The sequence below is a fragment of the Phalacrocorax aristotelis genome, chromosome 1 (genome assembly GCF_949628215.1).
Source record: "Phalacrocorax aristotelis chromosome 1, bGulAri2.1, whole genome shotgun sequence".
In the NCBI taxonomy this organism is placed as follows: Eukaryota; Metazoa; Chordata; class Aves; order Suliformes; family Phalacrocoracidae; genus Phalacrocorax; species Phalacrocorax aristotelis.
The window spans coordinates 25,354,812-25,379,787 of record NC_134276.1 but is presented as its reverse complement, the minus strand read 5'-3'; the positions used below and the strand labels follow the sequence as shown (position 1 = coordinate 25,379,787).

Sequence of the window (24,976 nt, the reverse complement as noted above, 5' to 3'; positions counted from 1 at the left end):
GTCTTCAGTGTTAGTTCATAGCTCCAGCCATTTAATTTCTAACTCCTTTCCAAATCTACTATAACTTGGAGATAAAGTAGATCAAGAAATGCATAAAATTTGTGAGGTAAGTTATGCTAATATATAAATTCAAAATTCACTGTGCATATTTTCCATTTTATTCTCACATTATTCCCAGTAATTCGTATTTATATATTTTGTCATTAACGAACAGCAGACTACCTGCTTGTGTAAATTAAAATAAAATCCACAGAGAAGTCCTTCTTCCCTAACACTTGTATGAATTTGGCTGTCAGGGAAATGAAGAGGCTAATAGTTCACTTATTTATCAGCTACTATTATTTAGCACCTGAAGTTATGTTTATACAGTAGGTCTGTACACTTGCAGTATAGCCTAGATCATCCAATCCTGCATAAAAGAAATATTGTGTGGTTTTCTCCCTGCTTGTGTATGATGAATACACAGCCAGAATAAACAGCTGACAAGAAACATAGGACATCCTGCAAAGTATACATCCCCTGCAAGACAGATCAAGATGACAGAACAGAAGGGACTAGGCCTTGAAAGCCAAAAGTTAAATTACACTAGAGGAAAAGAAGTATCAGTAAGAACTGCATGCATTTTCACAAGCTGAAAAAAATATGTAAGTGATAACAAACAATTTTTTCTGTTAGGATTCACTCACACATGAAGTTCTAAATGTCGTATTCTATTCAACAACACAGAATGCAGTATACTGACTAAAATCTATCAGCCTAATTCCCAAAGCACAGACAAGTTACTGGGGGGGGAGAGGAGAAGGAATCCTTATGGCTTGGGGTTTTATTGTTTTTTGTTCATTTACCAGTAGTTCAAACTGACTTAGAACTACTTCTTAAGAAAACAAAACTCCAAATTAAGCTCTTCCAGCTGTCAGAATACTTAAGGTTCCTCTCCCACATCTGTTCCCTCCTGTTTCGTAGGGCAAACCCAAGTTGAAGGCACTCCTCCTGCACAATACTAACAGGCCAGCCTTTTTGTGAGAGTACATGGGTAGATACAGAACTGTTGTAATGAAATTATCCCCCAAATCTCTCCAACCTTACTGTAGGGTTATGCCAAACAAAGTGGTCAAGAAAGTAAGGAGACAGAAACACACAGTATAATCAAAGACTATTTTAGCCTGTATCGTAATGAAAGTAATGAAAAAAATAAAGTGGGTTTTACAATCCACCCAAAAAGCAGAAATGCATAAAGGGAATCTATTCTGATGCATCCATATTATTTCCAAAATTATCAAATTATTTCCAAAATATTCCAAAACTCTCCATGTTTTCCAGTATTTTTTTCTAAGAGTACTGACTGTAGGAGCTGAAATAAAATTTAAGTAGTATTTGCAATTAATATAGCTTATTTCCATTTGTGGTTTTTTAACTCATTTAAACATTTTGACAAGTCACTTCAAGAAAGGGGTAGAACAGAAAACAATAACCAACCAGTTCCTTCTTCTGTGCATACAGAAGGAAAGAGAAAGCCCAGAAGAAAAAAATAATCCTTTCAGATAGAAAACACAGTAATAGAATCATTGCTGCATACAAGAAACTTCAATCTGCAAACAGTTACTTGCTTACTAACCTTTAGCCTTCTCACCATCTCTTCTTTAGAAATTTTATCAGAGATTTCTTTGACTCCTGGAGGATATGTGATTTTTCCATCATTGGCTCTCGTCTTTGAGTGAGCCATGATTTCACGATTTTAAAACTGTGGAAAGAAATTAAAAGGTCAAAGTTGTTTAGCTATCTTATGTTTACCCTGTCTGTCCCACTTCTACAAACAAAATCCAAGTAGAAATATACAGACAAAACCCATACAAACAAAAAAAAACCTGGAGAAAATATGTTTTCAGTAATGTATATTGTGACAGACAGCAATGGTTTTGATATTCAGGTAGATCGTCCTATACAATAATAAAACTTTCAAGAAGTACACAACAGAAAAGCTAAAACCCCTCATTCCTGAATGCATTTGATCTTCACACTTAGAGATGCAACCAAGAATCTTATTTTATTGCATGAACCATTACCACCACAGAGTAATAATAAATCCCAGCCAGCTTGGACTTTTAGACTCTCTAAGAACACACATCTAAACTGAACTTCATGTTTTCCAAACAATTAAATAGAGCACAATTTCCCCAAAAGTCCAAATCGCAGTGCCGCTGAAGTGTTAGATGTCACTAATTTTAGCTTGCCAATGCTGCCAGACAAGCAGCAGATAGAGAACGAAGTAGGGACAAGAAGAGAACAGACCAAATAGTAGTCTTTCCTCTACGCCGTAAAGCCAAGTTTTTAAGCAAAAGACTGCAGATAAGCAGTCTTACAACTTCCAACTATGAAAACAACTCAGTTACTTGGTTTCTCAGTCCCTTTAAACCGATGCAAATGCAGATTGCCACCTAATCCATCCTAAACTATGTAAAGGTCTACTGCTGTAGAGAAGCGAGCTGGATTGAAAGCTTTGTATTAATTTTTATGGAAGAAAAAGACAGCAAAAAGAACAAGACTGCATGTGTTGGGATAATTAGGATTTTAGAAAAAGAGTGTACCAAGGCAGTTAACAGTAAAGACTAACAATAAAACAAACAAAAAAAAAAAGAGAAAGAAAGAAAAAAATTTCCTTTGCCATTGCCTTGATATTCCTATTTATTTATCTAAAAGTTCAGAATGCTTCCTCACAGGCACCACTTTCCTGAACTATGAGTTTCAAGTCAAGCATTTTCTTCCTACTGATCTGCTTACAAGGAGGATATATGTACAATTCTAACTTCTCAGAACTATAACATCAGAAATAAAAATCAACCAGAATCCACAAGGAGAGATGGGCTAGAAGCACATTCCATAACAGGCTGGTGTAACCTGGTCCAAGCCAAGATCATTGTACACCAAAGGAGAACTGGCACATGAAGTATACTCATCTACCCACCTCCCCCAGAAAATCCCAACATGTTTTGTGTTCTTCAGCCTACATCTCACAATAACAACCTAAAGTTACATATTTTGCTTCTTCTTTACTATCTTTCACAAAACAAAAAGTTAATGTTGACATTTAAATAATTTTTGTAAATACATAGAGCACGACACATCTTTATTTTAGGAAATGGAGCAAGTAGAATGAACACATTCAGACATCCTTCAACAGGCATGATATGCAAAGCAGTTCAATAGCAACACAAAAGCCAACTCAGTTTCTGACATCTTCTTTGTACCTAAATATACGGGCAGTTGAACCAAGTGCTATGTACTTAACAGTTGTAGTAAAAACAGATTGAGAAACCTGGGACAGAAAAAAAAAAAAAATCATTGAAGTTAACTTTTTCTGACACTTCCAGGAAAATACAATGTCACATTCATCCCCATTATACTTCTTTGCACTGTCATGAAATTCGACAAGAGCAAGTGCAAGGTCCTGCTCCTGGGGAGGAACAACCCCGTGCACCATTACAGCTTGGGGGTTGACCTGCTGGAAAGCAGCTCTGCTGAGAAAGACCTGGGAGGGCTGGTGGACAGCAGGCTGACCCTGAGCCAGCACTGTGCCCTTGTGCCCAAGAGGGCCTAACGGTATCCTGGGGTGCATGAGTTTATCCTCCTCTCTACTCTGCCCTAGTGAGGCCACATTTGGGAATACTGTGTCCAGTTCTGGGCTACCCAGTTCAGGAAGGACAGGGAACTGCTTGAGCAAGTCCAGCGGAGAACTACCAAGATGATCGGGGGCTGGAGCATCTCCCTTACAAGCAGTCTGAGAGACTTGGGTTTGTTCAGCCTGAAGAGGAAAATACTGAATGTTTATAAATGTGTAAAGGGTGGGTGTCAGGATGATAGGACTAGACTATTTTCAGTGGTGCCCAACAACAGGACACGGGTCAGTGGGCACAAGTTGGAACACAGGAAGTTCCACCTGAACATGAGAAAAAAATTCTTTCCTGTGAGGGTGACAGAGCAGTGGAACAGGCTGCCCAGGGAGGTTGCAGGGTCTCCTCTGGAAATATTCAAAACCTGCCTGGACACAGTCCTGTGCCCCCTGCTTTAGGAATCCCTGCTGAAGCAGGGGGGTTGGACAAGTTGATCTCCAGAGGTCCCTTCCAATCCCTACCATTCTGTGATTCTGCGACTCCTCAAAACAGGCACAGAAGATGTAACCAAGTTCACTCTTCTTGCCGTTTGACATAGATTCTCCATTCTAGTTTTCAGACAGAATGATGTTATCTATCATAGCTAAATTCATTTTAGCAGGTCATCACAGCTGAAGGGAGTCTTGCTCCCCTCACAATCCGAGAATGCATAAAAGCATCAGATGCTTTGCTGGACCAACCAAACTCACTGACTCAGAAAAACAAGCCTAACTGTTTTTGAAATGCACGTGACAAACAAAGCTAACTCAAGGGAAGGAACAGGAACTAGGGGAACTGGGGAGCAAAAACCAAAACCTAGCATTCAACAAGAGACAATTCAATGCTAAACTACCCCCTTGTACAATAGTTATCACTTCAACAACTACCTAAATAAAACTGAATTAGCTTGTTAGAAGTTTCTGCTCTTCCAGACTGCCAGTACCTAGTTCTGTCAAAAAAATGTGTTGAACATTTAGTAGGATCTAGGATTTTGGTGTTTTGGTGTTTGGTTTTTTGTGGGTGGTTTGTTGGGGTTTTTTTGGGTGGGGGGAGAGTGTGTTTTTAACCTGATTATAGCCAAATGAAAGTCTCTGTGATTTCACATAACAGTTACACCAGCTGTTTCAGTTAACTTCTGTCAGGGAAACAGAGGACAGTGACAGCTAAGAACAGCAGCACCAAGGCCCGCTGTATCTAGAACATGTTTGAACATGAAAATCCATAAGCCAGTGAGGTGATATCCAATGACTGAATTTCAAAAAACTTCTTAAATTTGTTTTTAAAAATGCACCATCTTCTTTCAGAATATACTGGAAGGTCATAAGCATTTTAATAAAAAGGGCAATTCTTTGAAAGTTTCTTTGAGATTGAACAAGAGACTCAGTTGACAGACTTTTTTGTTGTTTTTAATTTCTAAGAACTGAAACTTTAGAAGTTCTCCACAATGTTTTCTGAAATCCGGTATTATTCCATATACACAATCAGAAGCCAAAGAAAGAGGAAAATGTTCACATGGATACCTTTAAGGTGAGAAGACACTCCGAGATGCTTTGCACCAGCCAGAATGTAAGCCTTTTAACTAATCAGTAAGATGTACACTATTTCTGCTGTTATATGAGAACAAAAAGAGGAGATAAATAAAACAAAGAACTTCAACAAATATATAAAAAACAAGTGCTAATCCTACTACATATAAATAAAAATCATGATTCTATCAGGCTTTGGTTATGTTAAGAATACTGTAAGTTAAGCCAGGTCTTGAAACTACAAATAAAGATATCTTAAGCTTATATAGTATTTAAAATATTAATTCCACTCCTTGGAGTTGGAGACGTCCAAGGAGATGATACAGTAGGACTTAAGATGTCTGGGCACTGCTTCTTTCAACACAGAAGCACTGTTGCAACTATAACTTGAAAGATTTGAAATCAGGAACCATGAGCAGGTCTCTAAAAGTACATTGAAAAATGGTATGTGTAAAAAAGTTTGACAAATTAAAAACTAAATTATACATGGAGGGGGGAGTGGTAGAAGAAACTTGTACAAGAAAAGACAATACATACTCTTTGTTCAATGATAACAGGAAAATTAAAGCATGGAAGAAACAGCAAAAGCACAGGTTGCATTTATTGGACATTAAAATAGGACGGATTGAAGTCATCCACCTTCTGTAACAAGTTACATTGAAAGATCATATTTAATGTAAAATCATAATTTTCAGCCACACTATAGACAGTGAACAATTCACTACTCTAAACAGAGTTAACGAGTAACAAGTACCACTGCCAAAATTTGGTCAAACTCAAATAAATAAAAGACAAATGAGTAGTTCTCTACATAATTAGCAGGACCCGATAGCTACTCAGTTCCAGCTAAGTCTACTGGCCATTATATTAAATGATTCAATATTCAGATGGTTTCTGTATAGCACATAATTCTTTATGACTAGTTCAACTACAGACTCTCCTTGCTCAATCGCATAAAAAACAAATTACACACATGCAAATAAAAATATGCAAGATACCAATCCATATAAGTACCTATGCAATATATTTAATAGGTCAATAAATATCTTCACAGGATGTTAAGTCAATGATCTAAAAGGAGGACTTAAACCACACTCCATTTAATTGTATTTTGTTTAGATGACGGTTCACATTGCCTATAGTGATTTAATTAACTGTGCTAATCATTAAATAAACTATGCCTTAACATATATGAAGTCATGTGTCAACAGTACGTTTCCAGAGATCTATACTTGTTTTTAAACCTTAATGCTTCAGATATTTTTGTAGAAATCTTTTCCAAGAGACAGAGCAAGCTTTTGCAAATCAGTTCTTATACTCCTTGCAAGACACCCTCCTGCCTTACTACTGCCTCCTCTCTAAAATCAAGAATCCAAACATGAGGACCTAGATCACCAGAAAAAGCAATTAACTTGACAAACTTCATCATCCTTATTTTTCCGACCTTTCATTGAACTGTATATAATTTATGTAGTTACATCTTAAGAGCAGTATTTTAAAATACTGTACACAAAAGAAAGCTTACATAAATTTGACCCATACAGATATGTTCACTTTTAAATCTATGTTTGGAAGACATTTTACAATGAGCCACTGGGAATAACACTTTCTTTGCATTTACAGAGCCATTAGAAGCCTAGTGAATTTAATAAATTGCTGGCATGAAAGAAAGTTGCAATGTGTAGAGATTTAAATATTTGTTTACACAGTTCATATCACTAACAATAAGAGTAGCCAAGAAAAAAGATTTGCAAATATTCATCCATCTGTTCTCCACGATCATGCAGTATGACCAGCGGTCTCTCATCGTCATAGGACATTCCATCAAGAACAAAGACAGTTTAGAAGACTCAAGAACACTTTCCCTAAATTGTCTCAGGGAATACTGGGAGGAAGTCAAATCTTTCATCTAGTAAATCACTATACAGAGTTCACTCCAAAGCTCTGTTCCTCTGTCAACATGCTATTTGTCATTTCTTTTTCTTATTTATATCCAGGTTTTTTTAAATTTGTACCCTCAGTAGGTTACATCCTTGTATGAATAAATATAAGCCATTACGAATACTCTGAGAGCACTAAATTTGCTTCAACAATATAGCATGTATACAGAAATTGGTCAACTTGTAACTTCCACAAAAGATACAACAAGGTATTCTGAAGAGATTAGTCAGCAACTTACAGAAGTGGAAGAGGCAGGCATCTTTCTACTTCAGCAGGATTATTAAAACACAAATAATGTAATGATTTAAGTCACTTACAGAAAATTTTTACATCCTGGTAAATTCCTGCTGTGTAGAGCTGATTGACAACAATTGATCAAGGTAAGACATGACTTAGGTTTTAAAGTCTTTCATTATGTAAGTGCCACTAAATTAAACGTATTTCCATAATAAATCTACTGCTAAGGAGTTATATCTCGGCTATAAAAAGCCACACCAAGCTGAAATTTGGCTGTTAATTTTCTGCTGTTGAGTAAAACAGAAAACTTTAGAGTGTTGGACCAAATGTGCTCATGTAAATCCACATAATTTTTCACACCGATTCAGATATGTCTAGATTAATACTCTCCATTCTTTTAGAAATGTGATGTTATACTGTTTACTTCACCACCAATAAATCAAGATACTAGTATTATTCATAGTATCAAGAAAATGTTAGCTTCTTATTTCTGCAAGGCAGCACAGTAAGCATAGTAAGGACTGATACAGGAAGAGTTTACAGAAACGACAAATTAAAGGTCTTCTGGAATGAAGAACCACCTTGTAAGGCAGAAGTAACACTCTCAGCCTGGCAAATGACATCAAAAGTACTGGGTTTCACTACAGGAGTCTCATTAATGGCAAACCTTTGACAGCCAATATGTAAGTAATAATACCTGTTTAAATTAGGAAATGCTATTTTTAAACCTTCCATTAGAAAATATGGCAAAGGGCATTAAGTTTCTTTATTAACATATTAAGTAAACACTCACTGGAAAATGAAAAGATGTGCAGGTAAAAACTGTGCAAGAGGAGCTACTTTTATAATGTACAAGGGATTTGGAGGATTCAGGAAAAGAGCAAACAAGTAAGAATAAAGAACAAAACATTAAGACGAGCCACGATACCAGTGTCACATACACAGGCTAAAAAACCTGCAAACAACTTACACAGGATATAGTACTCCCCCTTGTAATCAGTTACAAAATGATGCCATGCAAGTCCCCATTTCTACTGATCAGATTTTTGCAAACTTCATTAGAGAAAGCCTACCAAAGATTAAGCCAGATGACAGTATTCAGTACCAACTTGTCTCAGCATACAGCTCTCTCCAGTGGTGTTGCAGACACTTGCAGCTTCCACAAAACATCTGATCCAGCTTGTAAATTTCAGCATTTTTCAGATGTGATTAAAAGTAAGTGATAAAAGTAAAATTGCTCTTTTTTTGCATTTATGAAACAGCATTTTCACTGAAATAAACCAAGTTTAAAAAAAAAAGGATGAGAAACTACATAACAGAATTTACCACTAAACCAATCAACAACCTAAGGAAAAACAAAATTGCCATGTTATTGTGGGATCTCAGCTTTCGTATTTCTACCCATGACTAAGTAAGTGGACTGCAGGCACTCCATTTTTAATTTCTTATTTCTGTGCATGGCTGCAGGAAAAGAAATGACAAGGAGATAAAAATTGGAAGACTATAACAAAAGATTCTGACAGAAAAACAAACCTCAAAACCATAACTGAACAAAGAAATACTGGTTACGATTTTAAAAGGTGTAATTATTTGTTTCATGAAGCAGAGGAGAGTGTAGGTTGACAATATGATGTTAGTAAAACAGACATCTGCAATATATTTGTCAGTTAGCCAAACACTAGGGAAAAAATTCCACCTCATTGCTTGTTAGGTGGTCATGTTACAGACGCATACCATATAAAAGTTTAAAAAAAAGACAAGTACGTAACAAGCAGACTATGACCAGTCCTTAGAGTGTTTAATACTGAATGCAAAGTATGTGAAATAACAGAAGTGGTAATATTGCAAAAAAAAAAAAAAAAAAAAAGAAGTCATTCAATTTGGCTTGAACTTCAATTTGTTTGTACAGGAACATGGCAGTTTTCACCTAAAACACTTACTACAGGACTGGAGATGTTAAGTAGAGTAATTTATTTTGCTATACAAAAATACAATTTCTTAAAGAAATTGAAAAAGAATGCACAGAAGGCGCTGCAAATAGGCAGGATGCCATTGTACTCACAAAATCAGAAATGTAACATTGTACGTACAGCTTGGGTGCAGAGGATTTCATGAAAAGATAACACTCTTCCACAGGGAGGAGAAGCAGGGAGAAACGCAGGTGTAGAGAATAGAGGTAAGTTTCACTCTGTCTGAGAAAAAGTCATTAAGTTTTTGACAATGACCTTTTCACCTTAACCTTCAAAGGATGAAACCTTCTCACATAAAGGTCACCATCAAACACTATGAAGTTCAGCTACATTGGAGAGGCTAACACTTCCTGTTAAGTTTTCCTGATATTTTCCAGTTTTAAAATATTCAGTCAATTCAGCTTTGACAAACTTGAAATACTTACATATCCTATGTAAAGGTTCCTCAGTTGAGTGTTAATGGCTCAATCATATCCAAGAATAAATCCAAGATGAAGTAAACTAAACTCAACATACCACAAATCTGACAGAGCTGTCTAAAAAGATGTTAGTTTCCCTGTCCCCTAGAATACAAATACAAATTTAGGAGAATAGTGCTCTTCAGCATAAGATTATTATAGCATATTCTTTGCCCCCAAGAAAACTTGCGAAAGCTTCTGAGAAGGTACATGATATACATATTCCCTACAAACTCTTGATTTTAATAATAAACCATACAAAAATTGTCTTTATTGAATATGTCCATGCCTTGGGAGCCTATACTTCAGGATGATTTGAATGAAGTTTAGGAAAGAATGCAGTCAAAAAAATACTGGGAGTCACAATAAGGGCATGGCCTAAGCAAGACTAAAATTAAATTGCATATACTGACCTAACTCAAGAAATCAGACTTCTCCCATCCTTCCTGCTAATGTTATGACAGCAACAACAAAAAGAACTTAACCCAGTTGCTCATACAGGAGACTCAAACTCATCAGTATTAAACTGAAATTTTATCTGAATTTTGCAAGTTGACAGCCAACTGAATATGAGCCAGCAGTGTGCCCAGGTGGCCAAGAAGGCCAACAGCATCCTGGCTGGTATCAGGAATAGTGTGGCCAGCAGGAGTAGGGAAGTGATTGGGCCCCTGTACTCGGCACTGGTGAGGCCACACCTCAAATACTGTGTTCAGTTTTGGGCTCCTCACTACAAGAGGGACATTGAGTTGCTGAAGCGTGTCCAGAGAAGGGCAAGGAAGCTGATGAAGAGTGGTCAGGCATTGGAAGAGGCTGCCCAGAGAGGTAGTGGAGTCACCAGCTCTGGAGGTGTTCAAAAATGTGTAGACAGGCACTTCAGGGCATGGTTTAGGAGGCATGGTGGTGTTAACTTGCTGATCCTAGAGGTCTTTTCCAACCTTAATAATTCTATGAAACGTGAGTGTTCTCCGTGAAGGCACACTTCTTTCATAGAATCATAGGATCATTAAGGTTGGAAAAGACCCTTCAGATCATCGAGTCCAACCGCTAATCTATCACTGCCAAGTCCACCACTGAACCATATCCTCAAGCACCACGTCTACCCTTCTTTTAAATACCTCCAGGGATGGAGACTCAACCACTTCCCCGGGCAGCCTGTTCCAATGTTTGACAACCCTTTTGGTGAAGAAGTTGGGGAGCCGGGTGGCGCAGCGAGGAGCAGCCGGGGCCGGCGGAGGGGAGACCACCCCGCCGGCGAGGAGGGCGAGGGGCTCCGGGGCCGCCGCCTTACCTGGCCAGGGTGCTCTTCCCGGAGCCCGGCAGCCCCCGCAGCAGCACCAGCTTCCCGCCGAAGCGGCCCCGCGGGCGCTGCAGGCTGAGCCCCCCCAGGGCACGGAGCAGCTCCTCATCCATCCATCCGTCCGTCCGTCCGCCCATCCATGCCCCGCTGCATGGGGTTGTTGTGACTCAAGTGCAGGACCCAGCACTTAGCCTTGTTGAATCTCATACCGTTGGCTCCAGCCCAATGATCCAGCCTGTCCAGGTCCTTCTGTAGGGCCTTCCTGCCCTCCAGCAGATCGACACTTCCACTCAGCTTGGTGTCATCTGCAAACTTACTGAAGGTGCACTTAATCCCCTCATCCAGATCATCAATGAAGATATTGAACAGGACCAGCCCCAACACTGAGCCCTGGGGAACACGACTCGTGACTGGCTGCCATCCGGATTTGACTCCATTCACCACCACTCTCTGGGCTCGGCCATCCAGCCAGTTTTTAACACAGCGCAGAGTGCACTTGTCCAAGCCATGAGCAGCCAGCTTCTCCAGGAGAATGTGGGAGATAGTGTCAAAGGCCTTACTAAAGTCCAAGTAGACAACATCCACAGCCTTCCCCTCATCCACTAAGAGGGTCACCTTTGAAATAAAACTGATGAGATCTGAGAACAAAGCATGGTAATTTAATTATTGCAAATGACGCTCAGGGAGAATTGGGCAAGATGATCTTAAAGGTCTTTTCCAACCTAAATGATTCTATGATTCTAAGATTGTATAGCTCACAAAAGCCCATTAAGTCCATCACTGGTGAATGAAGGCTCATTTCAATCATTACCTCACCTTGACACATTCACCTGGCATCTTTAGGGGATGCCTTTGAGATACCCTGCCTTTCTGGTGCTGGTGAGAAATCTAACATACTAGTGCTCAAAATACATTTGTCAAGGGACACACTTGCAATCCTGTTTATACCTCCAGAAAAATGGAGAGTGTAACTCAGTGAACTATCAGTACCAATTGAGACCATAATTGTAAACATTCTGGACATCTTTCGGCATTTCACAGACAGTGAACCAACAGCACATGGATCAGCCGCAGGATAATTCTGCTTCCATTCTACCACGTGAAACTATCACACACACCAACATTACCCATACAGAAAGGTACATAATGTTCACAACACTCTATCTGTATGTTTGAGCTATAGAATACTGAGGAGAAGCAGTGAAATTTGTCCATATGAGCCTCCCCATTGACTATTACTGTATCTCGGAATACCGCTGTCAGTGGGAAACTTGGAGTAAAATAAACTCTCTTCTGTCAAGAAAGCCACATTTACCCAGTTGGATGACCAAAACTACCCTCTCTGTCACACTTAGTCAGGATATAGGTTATTCTCCAGCTTATATACACATGACAAAACCTAAGTTTCACAAGGAACATCACGTAAGTATGTAATCCCACAGGATATCATTTTGCCAATATTCAGAGACAATTAATGTTTATATTAAATTGACACAAGCAGTGCATAAATAAAGTCTCTGTTTTGAAAGGGTCAACTGGGTCAACTGAAAGCAGAAGTGATTTGGAGATATGTACTATTCCAACACTGTGGTGGTCACGGGTAATGTCTGTGCCAAAGGAACAAACCTGAGATTTAAGCTTTGTCCCCTTGACTGGGGTGCAAGGAAAGTTTTCATTCTACTAAGTGAATTTAAACAACCACTTAGTAAAACTTGCAAGTAGTAATCAGAGCCCTCAAGGCAAAAGAGTTGCACTACAAAGACTGGGAAATACAGAAATAGAGACAGAATTGGAGCCAAACGGAGATGGCCATTGTAAACAAACTCAAAAAAAGGGAAAAAAAAAAAAGAGCACTTCAACAGCTAAACCCAAGCGAAAGTAATGATTGCCTGTCAAGAATATATTGAAATACCCTCAAGAGTCAGTTAAATACCCATTTTCAAAGAAACAGCAGGTAAAACTTCATTCCTGTGGCAATTGGTAACAGGTATATTCAATCAGAAGTTACTGTGTCTACATTTAAGAACTTCATTTTTCAAACCAAAGCAACTGCACAGACACTATCTGAGAATTCATAAACCAGTAGGGTATGCAAAGTTTTTTAAAGGTATTTAAGAAGTAAGGTTAAGTACACTTCAACTTTAAAAAATTAAATTAACTTTAAACATTAAGGTGTAGTACAAGAAAATAAAGGGAGTAGTCACTAATAATGTACATCAAAAAAGTAATACTGCTACTACAGCTACACTAGTTTGATATTAATATTTGAAGAGTTTAGAAAAAATCTGCATGCTAGAGTAAGAATTTTAAATACAGGGATAAATGTAACTTAAGGTTATCATATTACCCTGGGACAATTCACGTTTGATCAGTCTGTGATAAAATAATTTGCACCTTCCTTGCACCAAAAATCATTTATTATGTATGCACTAAATTGGAAATCATAGATGGATGGATGCAGCAATGGATCACATTGTCATTCGGTAAAACACTGGAAGAAAAACTTAGAGAAACAGAAACGTTTGAAACTATAACAACTGCATTTGAACCCCCAAACAAGGACATGCTACAAGTCTGAAAGAAAATCAACCAAAAGAGAAAAAAAACTGTCGAAGGAGGGTCCTATGCCTAGGTCCAGGCACAGAAAAATTACCAGAAGACTATACACTAGCCCTATGCAACATTAGTTCCAGAAACAGTACTTAAAAAAAACAAACAAGCGTACAAAACTAAAACCTTAACATCTAACACATATTTTAAGGTACTGTACACAGTATTCCAAGCAAGTTCTTGACAACTATCAACACCTATCATCAAGATAATTTAAATTGGAACAAACACACAAAGTCTACTAACTACATCAGGACAGCACATCTACAGAGGCAACAAGAAGAGACAGAAGGATCAGTGAAAGAGAGGCAGAAATCACTATAAATACCAGAAACACTGGAAGATCCCACCCAAAAAAGAAAAGCCACCATAAGACAAAAGCTCAAAGATAAATAGCTCAGACAATGAAGAAAAACTGATAATTAGAAGACTGTTTTTTAAATAAAATTTTTTTAACAACTTTCTGGTCAACAACTGAAGCAGAGCATCCAAACAGAATATGGTAGAACTTGATCAGTATACAAAGATTAGTATCTTGCTGTTGTAGGCTACATGAATAATTATTTGAAAAAGCAGGCTTTTCACCCTGCAAAATACTACTTTTACTGTAATCACTGACAGAAAGTTCTTAGTCTGGTACTCTAAAACAAGAGAAGAGCTGACAACCAGCCTAGGTATCAAAATTTCACAATATCACTAGTCTACGGCCATAATTTGACAGACCCCTTTGTTAGTAGGGAAGCTACTTGAAGATTTAGTAAGGCAAGATAATTTGTTTCGTTCCTCCAACAGCTGGAAAGGAATGAGGAGAAGGAGGCAGGAATTACTGTTTTCCTTTTAATTAACTATTTTCAAAACAGCTTAACAAATAGAGTCATAAAAACCTCAGATATCTTGCATTACATTATTTTAGAAGGCTAACATCTGTAGTATTTATACACAAGGGGAGAATGGAAAATATATGCAAGAGTGGCATGGAAGCCATGGGGAAAATAAGGGGAACATGACAGAAAGCAGAAGACAACTATAACAGACAGATATTAGGTACAAATCAAGTTTAATCACTGTATTGCCCCTTGGAAAGAAACAACACTTGGTATTACTTTAGTATACCATTTATTTAGAAAAATACACCTTATTGAGCCTTATCATGAAAGTTTTCATTCTTACAAAAAAAAAAATCCCCAGACATTAATACTAGCATGTTACCACAGAAGCAACATTTTGTAAAATTTTGCAGATGGACAACCAATATAAAATGCCCTTAGTAACAAGTCAGAATTTGTATACATAAATGAGACTCCTTTCCACTCCTAACTCTGTATATTTTGTTAAAAAAATACAAAGTTAAATGCCTTACACCCTACTGCAAATGATTCAATACAGGATTACTAAAGATCAAACAAAAAATGCTAGTGGGATAGATTGACTTGTAAAACCTCAGAGAAAGCATGGGCATTGCACTGCAAAGTCAGGTGGTGTGCTAAACAACACTGCATCCACACCTAATCAATAGGAATTATAAACAAACACCTGTACTAGGGCTGCATACAGAAATCCTAGTACCAAAATCACATTCAGCTGGGTGTTTTACAAATAGAAGTTGTCTGCCCAGGTGGCTTGTATCAGTTTAGTTTGGGTTTTTTTCCCAAGCTAACTAGAACATCTTTATGTCCCTGAAGACAGAGGAAGAACCCATAATTCTCATTACAAAGCACATATGAGATGAAGACTTACTATAGCCAGGTCAGCTAAATGCATTAGTGGTAGTTCTCTAAGGCTACAGGACAAGAAGAAACTTCCAAGTGACAGAGTCCGGTCATCTGTTATCACATATGAACCTACCAGTAAGATCACTTTAAAAAATTGAAGCTGAAGATTCTTTTGATGTTTCAATCTGCAGAGTCTAACTTACCGCTGACATCTATCTCTATGCTCAACCAACATGCAAGCTCTCTTTGCCAATAATCTATTCACTTCTGTAACTTCTTTTAATACCTTTATCCATCCTTTATAATTATTGAGCCCTGTGGGGTTGTGCTTTCACAGAATGGTTGAGGTTGGAAGGGACCTCTGAAGGTCACCTGGTCCAACCCCCTTGCTCAAGAAGGGTCACCTAAAGCCAGCTGCTGAGGACTGCATCCAGATGGCTTTTGAGCTTCTCCAAGGAGGAAGTCTCCACAACCACCCCTCTGGACAACCTGTGCCAGTGCTTGGCCACCCTCACAGTGAAAACGTGCTTCCTGATGTTCAGAAAGAACCTCCTGTGTTTCAGTTTGTGCCCATTGCCTTTAGTCCTGTCACTGGGCACCACTTATGGGAGCCTGGCTCTGTCTTCTTTGGACCCTCCTTTCAAGTATTTATGTACATTGATACATTTTAATCCTGGCTTAGGTACCAACAGGAGCGTATGTACTATTACAGCTATGCCAACCTTCTTGATAGTAAATCTTCATTTCTGTGGTTTGTTTTCCCTTTTGAAATTAATGCTTAATATTTAGTTATCCTTCAGCTGCAGCTCATCACTTACATTAGGACATGAGGAAATGGGATGAAGCTGCATCAGGGCAAGTTCACACTGGACATTAGGAAAAGATCCTTCACTGAAAGGGTGGTCAGTCACTGGAACAGGTAGCCCAGGGAAGTGGTCCTGGCACCAAGCCTGTCAGAGTTCAAGGATCATCTGGACAATGCTCTTAGTCCTATGGTTTCGTTTTATGTAGTCATGTGAGGAGCAGGGAGTTGGACTCGATGATCCTCATAGATCCCTTCCAACTTGAGATATTCTATGATCCTATGACATATTCACTGCACAGTGATAGCCAAACTCTGTGTGTGCATTAACATGTAGGTTATGCTTTCACTCAGGATCAGATCTGTGCTGATATGTAATAGGGACACACACCTCATTTTACTAGACTGGATCACTTCCTTACAATACCCTCATACCACCCCACCCCACAAGAAGGGCAAAAATCTACCCAGGATAGAAATCTAAAGCACATCAGCATTAACAGAAAAACAAAGAAAAACAACAACAGAGAAACCTACACACATCCCTACACCTCTTTGTTCCATACACAGAAAAAGTTAGGAACACAAGTAACACCTACAGGAGGTAACAGTAAAGAACTCAATATAAACTAATCTTTATTCATTGTTAAAAGGATGGGTTTTGTAACTGAAAGGTGCAAGATTTAAAGTATTAATAAATACTTATTTATAATAAATATATATAAATATCTTCTCAGCCTGGAGAAGAGGAGACTGAAGGGATACCTCATCGCAGTCTACAGCTTCCTCACAAGGGGAGGAGGAGGGGCAGGTGCTGATCTCTTCTCTCTGGTGACCAATGTCAGGACCCAAGGCAATGGCAGGAAGATGTGCCAGGGGAGGTTTAGGTTGGATATTAGGAAAGGGTTCTTCACCCAGAGGGTGGTGGAGCCCTGGAACAGGCACCCCAGGGAGGCAGTCATGGCACCAATCCTGATGATATTCAAGCAGCACTTGGACAATGCCTTCAGACACATGGTGTGATTTGGGGTTGTCCTGTGCAGGGACACGAGTTGGACTTGATGATCCTTGTGGCTCCCTTCTGACTCAGGACATTTTATGATTCTACATAGCTGCTTGCACTATGACTGTAAGCATACAATCAAGATACAACAGTTCAGAGAGTTTCCACCTATTACTTAAGGCACAAGAACTGCTCATGTGCACATTATGGGTTGCTATCTCCTGATTCCCCTGAAGTTAGAAGGTTAACATAGCCAAACCTCGAGACTAACATACATCTCTTGTAAATCTGGTTGACAACTGAATCCATCACTAATCCACCTGTCTGTTCACAGCCAGGTGTTGCTGCTTCTTTAGCAGAAAAACCTGGAATTGTCCACACCTCAGCCAGATTCTCAGCTCAAGAGCAGTCTATCTTCATTAAGTCTTTAAGACAAGAAGTTCAGCTCAGCATGGAAACAGCTGAGGTATGGACACACTTCTACCAACTCCACTGCAGGGACCAACAAACTGTATTAGACAAATGGAGCAGCAGCTTTAGGGGTTATAGGAAAGGCATGCAACCAAGAATCAAAGTTAATGGGAGGGGAGAACAACCCACCTCCAAAAAACACCCCCCCAAAAAAAACTCACCCAAAAAAACCCCAAACCACCACCAAAAAAACCCACCTACCAAAACTCCATACACCACAGTTTAGGCACCTCAAGACTGGAAGTCTAAGGAGTGTTGAAAAAGGCAAGAGGGAAGTAAGATTTACTTGGACAACTAAGTATTGGAATCTGAAGCATAAAGTATGAGGACAAACTAGGCAGTGAAGTCACTAGAGACAGAGCAGAAAGGTCAGCTGTGTGGGGGCAGGAGGAGAATACACATCCAGCAGAACTCTGTCCTTTCTAGGGCCTGTGGTACAACACGGAATCATCCCATGTTACACTGCTGTTCTACATCAATGTATATTTGCAAGAATCCACTGAAAAGCTCTTGTACCTTATCCCACCTAATGCTGGTTAAAAGAGAAAAAAATTGCTACTAACAGCATTCCATTAATTTAATTAGTAGTAGCTACACATAGCTAAAGGTTACAATCTATTGACTCACTGGAGCACATCCATACAGTGAATTTGTTTACTAAGTTTGCTTAAAAGGCACAGCAGAAGTATGAAAATAGTTGCAAAATCAGTTATTAAGAGCTAGGAAACATCAGAATTAAGATTTCTCATGCAATATCAAAAAGAATACACAGAAAAGAGGTGCTTTATCTGATCCTTCACTACCTTTTTCCACACCACAGGCCTTCTTTTTTATTCAAAGTAAAGAAGCTGCTCAACTTTTCTCTTTGTAATTTAACGTGTGTCCCTTATTACATCCTATTCAAACAATGCTCTGATAAGACTTATTTTCCTTCCGGCCTTCTGTACAAGACTCACCACTGTGATGTTAGCATGCCATAAAAATTTACTTGTTTTCACAACACTTTCGTGAAGTTATTCATAAAAATTGATATTCTTCCCACTTTATAGATGAGTAACCTGACTTACAGACTGAAATTTAAGAACTATCCACCAATTTTGCCTGCACAGATAGAGAACTTTAGGGCACAACTTAACAAGTACGCCATGTTATCCAACACTATGCCCAAAACTAAAGCTTCTGTGGGGCCATGCAGAAGGAGTCAGGGTCTTGAGCCTGCCTCCCCAGAAATCAACACACTGCTAAGCTCTTGTGGAAAGTTTGGTTTAAACAGACTTATCTGGGATCACAAGAATCTGACAGAAAGAATGAATTCCAGTATTCCAAAGTGACATTCAATCTTCCAAATCACTAGATATGCTTTCCCTTCCCACAGACCCTGTCAATTAATTTCACATTTTCCAGCTTTTGGAAAACATGTCAGCCAACTTTGATATGCAGCTTAAATTCCTAAATATAACAAGTTGAAAGAAATTATGTATCAATCATAACTAAAGACTACCATAATGTGTACTTATAAGGACAGAAATTAATTAAAACTGTTTCCTATTTTTAAAAAGAGACTGCAATTTGAATAGTTTTAAGGCATTTTTGTATGCAATATAGAAGATTAAGGAGGCAACGACCCATTAAGAAACAAAAAGTTACTCTAAATTTGCTCATATATAATACTGTATGAACACCCTGATGGACAGCTTACTATAGGCAACATTTGTAACTTGGGGAAGACTTGCAGAATTGCAGAACGTTTTCAGTTCTCCAAGTATAGATATACCAGCCATTAAAAATAAGTGCAGAATATTTCTTTCTGAAAATTCTACACGCATGAAAATCTCTTAATTCCCTCAGTTACAGAAATACTTCCAAGAACTACAGACTGCATAATCTAAGCTGGACAAATAGAAGAGAAATGCATCTCCTACTTGCTACCTCTCTGAAAAACTCCCTCACAAGTCTTCTGAAGAGTTTATCACTGGGCTTATCCATTCTTCCTTCCATTTCTAAAAACCTGGAAAGCAAAGTGTTATAGCCTTATGCTGACCAGTTTCTACCCTCAGAGGAAGAAAACCTAATGTATACTTTACTAAACCCCATGAACTAAACATCCACATTCTGTCTCCCTTAGACCTTTGAAAAGCACTGGGTGGCACATAGAGTGTCTACAGACACTGTCCCACACAAAATCTTCCACAAATTGACAGCACAGGAAGCCATAATGAACAACACACAATGCTTCATACTGAACTGTCAAATAACAAAATAATTATCAGAGACAGTATCACACCTAATGATAAGCTGCCTAGCTCCTCTGTACATTTTCCCCAAAACACTTTCAAATTTTAAGTAGCTAGATGCAGGGAAAACAAAATCGTAAATATAATAAAGTTTCCATTATCTTCTGCACACTTCTCATAACAAAAAAGAATTGAGATGTCAGTTGAGAACAGAAACTTAACATATGTAGTGCCAAACAAAAATTTCCCAGAAATCTGATTGTCTTCATTGAAACTCTACATCCAAGGAACAAAGCAGTACTAATAGAAGTGAACAGTCAAACTCAAGATGGCCCAAAGATTACGTACAGAAAATGTTGATATAAGTTAAGACTTCCTCATGAGCAGTATGTTCGCACTCAGTGTGGGGAACTTCATTTTTTAATTTTTTTTAATAATAGTCTTTTTTTTCCTCCCCTCCTTTCAAAGACTTTCAAAATTCTGGTTCTCGATGTTGAATTGAGTTACAAAGTGGATACACTGGGAATGTCTCAGAGGGAACCAGAGGCTGCGTTGGTAGAAGTTGTGGACAACTAATGGGTACATTCACACAAAAGGTGGTAAGCCTCACTCAACAGTTACTTTTTAAGTCATTAACAATTATGTTTTAGCTGAATCTAGTCCTCTTTAAATGAGCTATGAAATGCTGTTTAGGTGACTTGAAACAATTTGCTGTTTAGGTGAATTGAAGCAATTAGTAACATTTTGACTGCTAACTTTGTGTCTTTTTTTTCCATGAAAAAGTGTGCAACTAAAGCCTCTCATTTCAGCAGCAAAAGCATCCACCAGGATTTCCAATTAAGTCAGAGAAAAAGTACACACAGTTAGTATTGTCTGGAATCGATCTTTAAAGAACAGGGTCTAAATTAGAAAACCCCAGATGGGGTCCTGATCCCCGGTTACGGTACTACCATATAAATGGTGACAGACACAAGATGATTAGTACAAACATGCCCATCTGTTCCCAATATGGTATGGTGCTTTTTTTATTATTATTATTTCTTGAAGCATATTAATACCAAACTTGTCATGAGCTGAAATAACAGAGCTGAAGATCAGGCAGCACAAAACAAGCAGAATGATGCAGAATGTTTTTCCAGTGCTTGGGATGGGATGCGAAAGAGTACACTCCACAGATGGGGACAAAGTAATGGAGCTCTTAGTCCTCAGAACATACTTCAAGTACTTCCTCACACTTTAGAAAAGGTTGAAAAGCAGTATATGCAGAGACAGACAGTAATAACCTTTAAGAACACCAGAGGCATTAACATTTTGATTCTCAAAAATGATGTTAAAGTATCACTTGTATTTCATGGAATTGTTTCAAGTCAGATGTGTTACAGTAAATATTCACATTAACATTTATTGTGGAATCCAAAATGTTCCAAAGAGTTTTTGAAAGAAACCACTAACTTGCTAAAATAATAAAGTTTGGTTTCATTCATACACTGCACTTCTGATATATTTTACCTAAGTATCAGAACTAAGCGGGGGGAAAAAAATATCAAGTTTTCTATGAGACTACACTCAACTGAAGATGTCACCACATACATGCACAGTTTTAACTTAGACATTTGATCTCTGAGGGCAAGGAAAGATATTTTTTTTTAAGCACATATTTTGCAATTCTTTAAAAGCCAGCACATGATTCCTCAGGATCTGTCAATGCTGTTCAAATAGTCCAGAGGATCTACAAATCAAGTAAATTAACACACCACCACCAAGGATTGTCATATTAACGCATCCTTTTTTAAAAAAAAGTTTCCTCAGTTTTCCCTTAACAGCTACTTTCAAAATTGACTGAAAACTCCCAATATTCTCTCAGTTTTTCCAAAGATTTCCAGATATTTCAGGTTGCAGTATTGACCTTTTGTGCTTAGAGTAAGGACACCATCACTTTAGAAACTTGTTAGAAAGAGTACGATACACTGTCTCACCACCTATCAGTACCACGCACCAGACCCACTTTTTGGTTCTAATAAAGCAATTTGCCTTAAGGGGGCCAGGGGGGACTATGTCAAAAAAGAGAAAGGTATGTATTTGGGCTAAGCAGTATTAAGGGAAAGAGATATTAGAATGAAACTGATAGGGAAAAATAATGAGTTGTAGTATCATATTTTCCCCCATTCCCTACTTTGTATGCTTTTACTGTTCAGCTTCACATTTTCTTATTCATTTCTCCCATGAAAATGCTCCTTGTGCAACAAGTAGCCTTTATCACCTCTTTCAAACTCAGGCTTGTAGAAAAAACATTTACTCCAAAAACCTTTAAATGAAAATCCCTTACTAAAAGGCTCCTACACACACCCATACAACCTCTTTTGTAAAAGTATAAACTGTGTGACTGAGGAAAGAAAGAGATGGAGAGGAAAAAAGCATAACCTGAGAGCCTGGTAGAATAGCATATCCCAAAAGAAGATGCATCTCTTGATCTACAGGACGTAACAGAGCCTCCTATTATAGAGCCAAAAATGGATAATGCCTGAGGTCATACCCGTATTTCATTACTATGCTTTTCCAAATGCTAACAATGACTGTTGGTTCTTATATTTTTAATTACAGCTTAATAATGACTTAGCTGACTTGCCCAATTTAAGTCCATAAGTAAGCTTGCTAGACACAGTCTAAGCCAAATATTTATATGGCACAGAAGAAAAAAATAGCATACTAGTATTATACACATATGATTTTCTATTTTATTTAGTTGTTTCATCAAAAACTGAACTACAGTTTATCCAGCTGGTATAGTAACCAGTAAAGGGAAGGCAAGAGACACATAGGTAAATACTACTGTATAAGAACTATATTAAAAAAAAAATAATAAACAAAACACCACACACAACACCACACCACACACCCCCCACCTCACAGTAATAAAGTACAACCTTGCATCAAACACAGACACAAGATGTCATGCAAGTACTACACTACTTTCTCCAGCAGCGCACGCTTTCAAATGCTGGTGACAAACACGATGCACACACCTCCGTTAAACTATCTTACCTGATTGTCTATCACTCTGTTTTCTTCTAGGGTAGTCTGAGCATAGCATACATTCAGCTGGCTCACATCTTTTTGGGGTATTACTTCACACAAGTACATATAATATTTAGAGCACATCTATATTAAATACAAGACATACCAGGCAAAATTTCCATCAGTTGAAAACAGAACTCCACTAGACTGGAAGGGGAAAACCTCAAGGAATGCACGTCATCTTATCTTCTTCCCAAAATATGACCTGACACCCATTTTCAACTATAAAGCCACTCAAATTTTCAACACTCCTCCTATTGCATCCCCAGCAAAGAGAAATCTATTACAGCCAAAAAGCATCTACCCAGCAAGCACAAAACAAAGACCAACACGAGAATACTTCAGCAGTTGTGTTAAATGAGAAAACTGAACGCTTAACAAAATAATCACTGCTCTCGGTAAGCAACCATGCAGGAAGCAAACGTAAAAGTCAGAATAAGGCTTGCACGACAAAAGCCAGCTCTCTAGGAGCTGGTCTGCTGCAGTTTAATTTTCCAGGATTGTTCACCGTCATTAATTGTTGATTTGTTTTGAAGAACCGATAGAGATTTATTTGCAGCGGGACGAAGTTACAGACCTAGATTCCTGACCAGAAGCTCTCAACGTAAACAATACCTAACCTATAAATTAGGCATTCTCTATCTGGCAATTCAGATGTAAAATTCGTAGTTTTTCTTCTACCAGGCGGCGGCAAACCCCCCCCCCCTTCCTTCCCGAGCGCTTTCTAACAGAGCCTGATGCAAAGGGGGAGGGAAAAAGAGAGAGGAGAAAAAAAAAAAAGCCAGCAAGAAAGAAACGGGCTCGCACAAGTAGGGACCCACCAAACCGAGGTCCTCGGCGGCCACCGCCTCCTCCCGGCTGAGGATCAGCGCTAAGTGCGGAGCGGGGAGACCGGGGGGGGGGGAGGGGGGGGGTGTCCCCCTCGCCCAGGCGGCGGGAGCCCCGATGCAGCCCGAGCAGGGACTAGGCCGGCTGCAGGGGGCAGGGAGGGGACACCCGCGGGAGCCGCGATCGCTCGCCGCCACGGGCGAGCAGCCTCCCTACCCGCCCCCGCCGCCGGGAGCCACCGGCGCTGAACGCGCGACACCGCCCGCCGGGCCACCTGGGGGGGGAGGGTAGGGTAAGGGGTGACCCCCTGGCCCCCACGGACCCCAGCGGCAAGGTCACCCCCTCGCGGGGCCCCGCCGCGCCCGGGGCGGGGGGGGGGGAGGGAGAAGGGAAGGGGGGGGCGGCAAATTTAATTTGTGACGCCGGCCACGGGAAAGGGGGGAGGGGAGCAGCCCCGCGGAGGAGCGAGGGGGATGGGAGGGAAGAGGGGGCCCCGCCACCGGCCAATGGAGGGGTCTCCCCCCTCCTCGAGCGCCGGCCACGGAGCTGGGTCCGAGCGAGCGCCCCCCGCCCCCGCCAGAGACAAGGGAAAATGGAGCGGGGCCGGGGTGGGGGTAAGCGTGGCCGAGGTGCCTGGCTCCTTACCCCGCCGCAGCCGCCTCTCCTCGCTAGTCCCAGGCGGGTCCGCTCCGCGCTGCCGCCGCTCCGGGCTCGGAGAGGCGCTGCCGCCGTAGCCGCAGCCAATCGCCTCTAACCCCCTCCCCTTCCGCAGCTCGCCCCGGTCCCCCTGTCGGCTTCAAAATGGCGCCAACTTGTCTCCGGCTGCTCCAATGGAACCGCCGAGGGAAGCGAGCGGGGACTGCGCGGGGCAGCAGCGCCCCCTACCGGCCCTGCTGCGCCCCGCCGCGGGCATCGGCCGGAGCTGCCGGTCAGCGGGCCCGCCCGCGGCCAGCGCTTCCCCGCAACGGTAGCCCGCCGCGCGCCGACCCGACCCGGCCGGGCCCCACAGCGAGAGCCCTGCTCTCCACCCCGCCGCGGGCCGGAGCCGCCAAGCACCGCTGCCGGGCTATGAAGGGCCGCGGCGGGGCGTGTGTGCGTGTTTTAAAAAGTCACGACCCCTCCCCACGCGTGCTTGCGGCCCGGGGCCCAGTCCAGCCCTCCCTTC

At 40.2% G+C, this 24,976-nt stretch overlaps 1 protein-coding gene across 4 annotated transcripts in view; it reads right to left on the bottom strand.

Annotated features, from left to right (window-relative positions):
- PDS5B (PDS5 cohesin associated factor B) overlaps positions 1-24,640 on the bottom strand; it is a 110,651-nt gene extending 86,011 nt beyond the window's left edge. For all 4 annotated transcript variants that reach the window (XM_075084797.1, XM_075084816.1, XM_075084806.1 and 1 more), the window contains exons 1-2: positions 24,457-24,640; positions 1,616-1,741 (exon numbers count right to left, since the gene is read on the bottom strand). In XM_075084797.1, coding sequence (XP_074940898.1) covers positions 1,616-1,723 — 108 coding nt within the window. In that variant the 5' untranslated portion in view covers positions 1,724-1,741; positions 24,457-24,640. The remainder of the gene's footprint in view (positions 1-1,615; positions 1,742-24,456) is intronic.
- Positions 24,641-24,976: the final 336 nt, after the last annotated feature.